Raw genomic sequence first — 7,257 nt, forward strand, 5'->3', positions numbered from 1 at the left:
ATAGTGAAAATAGTTAATACACTGTACTTTGAGCATGTACTCTGTGCCAGGACTGTTCTAAAGAATTTTACAGAATAACTTGTTCAAGTCTCACAACAACTTGAGAAGGGTGGAAAGTGTATTTTCAGTTCCATTTTACAGATAATTAAACTGATGTACATGGTAGATAGATACAATATAATAAAGTGATTAAGGGAAGGGACTCTGGAGCCAGCCTGCCTATGTTTAAATTTCCATTCCAACACTTACTAGTTGTGTAAGTTACTTGGGCAAGTTACTTAACCTCTCTGTGCCTCAATTTCCTCATCTGTAAAACAGTTATAAGAGCCCTTTATGGAGGGCATCATGCTGTATGCTGTACAGAGGGACTGAGGGACACTGGTTAATCTGACACATCAGTTAAGTGAAGATTAGTTAAGAGAGCCTCTCCTACATTTTGTTTGGAACGAACTGCCATAATGAATATCTTATTGGTCCTCCTTTTTTTCAATTGATTCTGTTGTGTTTTCAGTTAAACAATCACATCTTCTGCATCTTTTTTAGCTTATTGCATTGATTGGATCATAAAACACAATCCTTAACAAAAGTGATGTTAGCCTTTCTATGTCACTATATTTATATTTGGTTGGATTTTTTTTCCTTATGTTGAGTGTGAGACTCTGTCTCTAATAGAACACAAACTCCATTTAAATCTTCATAAATAAAATATTTATTTTTCTCAGCTTATTTTAAGCTATTTTATATTGTATGTTTGCTCACATTTTCTTTTGTTTTTGCCTTTTGTTCTCTGTATTATATTTACTTTTTAAAAACCTTCTGATAATTTGGAATAGATAAGGTAGTTTTTGTTCTATTAATGGTTATTATTCATAAATATATGTCTGGATGGATATTTCTCTAATTAGTCACATTTAAATGAAGTATCTCCTGAATCCTTCCTTATATAGGTTGAGGAAATTAATATACTTTTATTTCTCCTATCACTATCAGTCTCCCAACTATATAAACTATAAAATGTGCACCTTTATTTTAATTTTTGCATTTTGTATTATACATTTTTTCAAGAATTATTCTTGGAAATTCTTTTTTCTCTCAACAGTATTTGTATTAATCATTTAGTGTTAAATTCATATCTTACTATTTGATTTTTCAAAGCACATTATTTTATATTACAACTTTCCCAGTCTTAAATTATATATTCTGATTAAACACCCAGAAACCCAGAATCTTTGTTAAGGGATATTTTTAATTATATTTAGAATCATATATATTTCCTAGGCCCTTATAAATCTGAGAAAATCTTTCTGTTGCTTTTTAACATAAATCACTAAGATCTGGGTATAGAATTCTTTCACAACAATTTGTTTCTCTTAAGACTCTATAGATATTATTCTATTGTTTCTTGAATTTTTATATTAAAAATAAAGTTGTAGTTCAATCTGAAAGTGCTTAATTTATAGGTATTTTTCCCTTTCTAGATGCTTACAAAACTCTTTTTATTCTCCTGTTTATTCTAATGCAATCTGCTATTGCATTTTTAGTTTTCTTACTGTCTTTTCTTAGGAAACTCTACTTTAGTTTTAACCTTATTCTATTCACTTCCCTTTGAATCTGAGTCCAAAAGTTTAGGTTCCTGGTTAAAAATTTAGAGAAAATATTTGAATGAAAGGAAATATATGAAGTTTAAGTATCAGAAAGAATTGGAATAAAATATGTTTGCCTAGTTTTATATGGAGTCAAAACAACTGAATTTAAAAGTAAACAACTCATGAATAACTTATAGTATAGCCATAAAATGGGATACTATTAGCAATGGAAAAAATAGAGTATTCCTACAAAGAAAAGCAAGAATAATCTTTGCAGACATGATATTGAATCCAGTTACAATAAAGCACAGAGGACCGCCAAATCATTATCATTTCATATAGAGGTTGAAACATAGTTAAACTAATCCACAATGATAAAATTTTTAAAAATATGATTACTTTTGTGAGGGATGGGATAAAGACTGAGAGGAGACATGCAGGATGCTGTAGGTTACTGGAATTGTTCTAGTTGTTAATCTTGGTAGTAGTTATATTAGCATATTTACTATGTAAAAAAATTATAAGTCAAGCTGTACACTTAAGATTTGTGAGTTTCTCTGTACATATGTTATATTTCAATGATAATTTTACCAAAAACGTAAACAATATATCCATTTAAAGTATGTACAACCATACAATTCTTTATTTTTATACATAACCTAAATATTTGCACTCCCATAATATGCTGAAATTTTAAAAAATTTAAAAAATAAATAAATACAAGCAAAATATTAGCTCTCATCAATTGGATTAAAAATTCCAGAGTAAAATGAAAAAAAATTCACAAGGAACAACTATATGCCTTATCCCCAGGAACTTCTACGGATGACATCTATCCCATTCATGAAGATTTCCAAGGAAAATTATACCAAACCTTCTATCGTAAATTCATTCCCAAGCATTGTGATTGGAAACTCGATACTAAATAGGTAATTGCAAACCAAATTTAAAGTCCATGTTTTTATGCAAGCAGTAAAGCTACTCAGCCAACGAGGGCTCAGGGCCTCCTATGCTCATTTTGCAGAAGGCATGTTTGCTTGGAAACCTGTCCTCCTCAACCAGTCCGGCCCCACTGAGTTCGTGTTCCGCGTGTTCACCACCGTCCCCGAATTCCAGGCCCTGCTCTTCCTCCTCTTCCTCCTCCTCTACGTGATGATCCTTTGCGGCAACACGGCCATCATCTGGGTGGTGTGCACACACAGCTCCCTGCGCACCCCGATGTACTTCTTCCTCTCCAACCTGTCCTTCCTGGAAATCTGCTACACCACCGTCGTGGTGCCCCTGATGCTCTCCAATATTTGGGGGGCCCAGAAGCCCATTCCGCTGGCCGGATGTGGGGCCCAGATGTTCTTCTTCGTCACCCTCGGCAGCACGGACTGTTTCCTCCTGGCAGTCATGGCATACGATCGCTACGCGGCCATCTGCCACCCGCTGCACTACACGCTCATCATGACCCAGAGGCTGTGCGTGCAGGCGGTGGCCGGCGCGCTGGGCCTGGCCCTCCTGCTCTCCCTGCAGCTCACCGCCCTCATCTTCACCCTGCCCTTCTGCGGGCGCCGCCGGGAAATCAACCACTTCCTCTGCGACGTGCCCCCGGTCCTGCGCCTGGCCTGTGCGGACACCCGCGTGCACCAGGCTGTCCTCTATGTCGTGAGCATCCTGGTGCTGACCGTCCCCTTCCTGCTCATCTGCGTCTCCTACGCGTTCATCACCTCCACCATCCTGCGCATGCGCTCTGCCGAGGGCCGGCGCCGGGCCTTCTCCACCTGCTCGTCCCACCTCACCGTGGTCCTGCTGCAGTACGGCTGCTGCAGTCTGGTCTACCTGCGCCCGCGCTCCAGCTCCTCGGAGCACGAGGACCGCCAGATCGCGCTGGTCTACACGTTCGTCACGCCCTTACTCAACCCTGTGATTTACACGCTTAGGAACAAGGACGTCAAAGGTGCCCTGAGGAGTGCCGTCACCCGTAAAGCAGCCTCTGACGTCAGTTGAAGGCTTAGGGGATCTCGGGGTGTCTGTCTGCTACGTCAACGAACTCTTTGACAATGAGAATTGTTTACTTCCCCGCACTTTGCACCTGATATTTCATTTTTTGCCATATTTGCCCCGTGTCCACAATCTGCACTCATTTTCCTGAAGTGCTTTCAATAAGGTTTGAAAATTTGGACAAAACTTTCAGTGCAGGAGCTCTGGTCTTTCTAGCCTCAGTTTAAGGAGTCACATCTCACCGATGCCGATTGCTCTTTGCAGGAACTTCAGACCTCCTGCTGTGAACAAAGGCCGATGGCTTTACACATGCTGCCTCCTGAACAAGCAGTTTATTATATTGTTATATTACATTATATTATTATATATTAGTATATTAATTAATTAGAATATTAGTTTATTCTGCAAAACGTGCCTTAAGTAAGGCATAGTCATCAAGAAATACATTTAACTCAAAGAAATATATTTTATTATTATTTGGGATATCAATATTGTATGGCAAACCATAGCTTATTTAATGTATCAATTTCCTTCACTCCATACATCCCACTGGTTGCCTTCATTTTCTTTCATTCACGCCAGGGAGGGGACAGGAATTTTCACTCATTGACTAAATACCTACTACGTGCCTGCTGTGCTAGGGTATGGAGAACTACATGTCGTCTTGGTGGCAGCAGTGCCTGCATGAGCGCTCTGCCTAGGCTTCGCTGTTCCACCCGCCTCACCACCTGCTAGGCCTTCACAATGGCTGCTGTTCACAGATCCACGCAGCAGGGGGCGCTAACGTTCCTCCCACCTCAGCACAGTCCTGCTGCGCCTCACGGCTGTTCATCTTCAGGTACCTGTGTCCCACTCCAGGTAAACCCTCAAGTAGAATCCACTTCCCTCTTTAGTGTTCACGGCGGACACCACGCTGCTCAGCCTTCTCATGTACACCCTGAGGAACAAAGAGGTGCAGAGGATTCCAGGGACAGTTCTTAACAGGAATTACCTCTTCCAGAACAGCTAGGGGAAGGTGCAACCCATCATGAGTCTGGTACCAGCCCATAAGCTGATTTTAGTTAGCAACTACAGGAAGAAAGAGCAAGTATCTGCCAGTGGGTATTAAAAAAAAAAATTACCTAAGAAATTGGCATAAAATTCTTGGATGCCATATGGCTTAAGTTTACCAAAAGCCTTGAAAATGTTCTCTTATTTAATTTCATAATTCTTATTCTAAAAACATAACCTCAGAAAATGGAGTCAAAACTGAAAATGTAAAGCTTTTTCTTACATTAATAACATGAAAAGTGATTAAAATATAATTTTCAAGAATATTGGCTACAGAAATGTAACAGATTTAAAATCATAATGTTTAATAATAAAGGGCAATGTTTATTATTATACCTATAAGTGATAAAATCAAGATTCAAACCTGTATTTACTATAGGAACCCAATTTTCTGAAAATATACATGCATAATGATCAATAGAAATATACCAAAAAATTAACATTTGTTGTCTCTAATTTGTACACTTATGAATATTTTTTAATTTTCTTCTTTATTTATGTATTTTCCATGTTTTCCAAAATAAAACTATGTTTCTCTTACAATCAGAAAAACAATAATGTCTCAAAGAAATCTGAGGTTCATGTAGATTTATTTGGCACATAATCCTCCCATGATCACAAAAATATGAAAAAATTGGGATCCACTTTTCCTATTACCTAGATTAGAACTTTTATTTTTTGGTTACTCTTCTTTCCCTTTATAACTGCTTTTGATGCTTGTAATTTTTAAGCTGGTTTTATGGGGATAAGGAGAAGAACAATAAAGTGTAACACTTACTCTGGGAACAGGCATGGATTTAACAATACATCAGAAATGCCTTTACTTCTAAGTACAATAGTCCCCTCTTATCCAAGGGCAATATGTTTCAAGACCCTCAGTGGCTGGCTGAAACCATGGAAAGTGCCAAACCCTATGTATACTATGTTTTTTCCCTACACATACACGTACTTACTTATAATAAAATTTAATTTATAAATTAGGCACAGTAAGAAATTAACAAGAATACTTAATAATACAATAGAACAATATACTGTAACTAATAATATACTGTAATAAAAGTTATTTTGAATGTGGGCTCTCTTTTTTCTCTCTGTCTCCCTCTCTCTCTGTAAGTATTCTATTGTACAGTACTCACCCTTCTTTTGATGATGAAAGATGATAAAATGCCTATGTGATGAGATGTGATGAGGCGAATGACGTAGGCATTGTGACGTAGTGTTTGGCTACTATTGACCTTCAGTGCTATGGGAGAAGGAGAATCATATGCTTCAGGTGATCCTGGATCACTGAGCCGTGGTGATGCTGATGGTTGAATGTCAGGAGCAGATGATGATGATACTAACAGGCGAGCAACATATACAGCATGGATACACTATACAAAGGGATGATTGATGTCCCAGGCAGGACAGAGTGGAATGGCAAGAGATTTCATCATGTTCAGAACTGTATGTAATTTAATACTTATGAATTGTTTATTTCTGGAATTTTCCATTTAATATTTTTGGACTGCTGTTGCTTGTAGGTAACTGAAACTATGGAAATCAAATCCACAGATGGAAGTGGTGGGGGTGGGGGGTAGTTTAAATGCTGAAGGAGAAGAATAAAACTCTCTGTTTAGTAGGTTCCTTATCAACCTATCCTAGCCAAGTCAGCACATCATGAATCAATTAATTGTACACACTCTGCTAAGCATGGTCTGGAATGCCAACAAAATGGAAATTTGTTAAGTGTTTTTCCATCCTTCCTTTCATTTGTTATTTAATATCACAAATCATACAGAAAATTAACTTAACTCAAAAAGAAAAGGGTAAAATGTTACTCTGTTGAAAAGAAGGCCCTAAAGGCTTGATTAATCCTTTCCATGTGAATTATTGGGCTCTCCTAGTTACCTTCCTGTACATATTCTAGGTGACTAGAATGAGCTCTTCTTTCTTCTTTTTGTCTTCTTTTATTCATTTATTTTTAATTATTATTTATTATTATGGGTACATGTGATGTTTTGATACAGGCATTCAATGTGAATTAATCAAATCAGGTTAATTGGGGTATATATCACTTTAGGCATTTAACCCTTCTTTGTGTAAGGAACATTCCAATTTCACTCTTTTAGTTATTTTAAAGTATACTCTAACTTATTGTTGATTGTAGTCACTTTGTTGTGCTATCAAATATTGTTAATTCTGTCTATGTAACTATATTTTTGAACTCATTAACCATCCCCACTTTATCACTCTCTCCCTGCTACCCTTCCCAGCCTCTGGTAACCATCATTCTACTTTCTGCCTCTGTTGAGATAATTTTTTTTTTAATATTTAGCTCCCATATATAAGTGAGAACATGCGAGGTTTGTCCTTCTGTGCTTGGCTTATTTTACTTAACATAATGTTCTACACGTCCATCTATATTGTTTCAAATGGCAGGATTTCATTCTTTTTTTGTGGGTGAATAATATTCTGTTGCGTATATGTCCCACGTTTTCTTTATGCACTCATCCCTTGGTGGACACTTAGGTTGATTCCCTTGGCTATTGTGCATAGTGCTGCAACAAACATGAGAGTACGGATATCTTTTCAATATACTGAATTCCCATCCTTTGGATATATACTCAGCAATGGGATTTATGGTTCATATGGT

At 37.4% G+C, this 7,257-nt stretch overlaps 1 protein-coding gene across 1 annotated transcript; it reads left to right on the plus strand.

Annotated features, from left to right (window-relative positions):
• Positions 1–2,569: 2,569 nt before the first annotated feature.
• Positions 2,570–3,608, plus strand: LOC105863122 (olfactory receptor 10Q1). The gene has a single exon (XM_012749875.3). It carries the CDS (start codon positions 2,616–2,618, stop codon positions 3,576–3,578), a length of 963 nt encoding a protein of 320 aa, XP_012605329.3. The 5' UTR covers positions 2,570–2,615; the 3' UTR covers positions 3,579–3,608.
• The last annotated feature ends 3,649 nt before the right edge of the window (positions 3,609–7,257 follow it).

The sequence above is a fragment of the Microcebus murinus genome, chromosome 4, assembly GCF_040939455.1.
Source record: "Microcebus murinus isolate Inina chromosome 4, M.murinus_Inina_mat1.0, whole genome shotgun sequence".
Classification (NCBI taxonomy): domain Eukaryota; kingdom Metazoa; phylum Chordata; class Mammalia; order Primates; family Cheirogaleidae; genus Microcebus; species Microcebus murinus.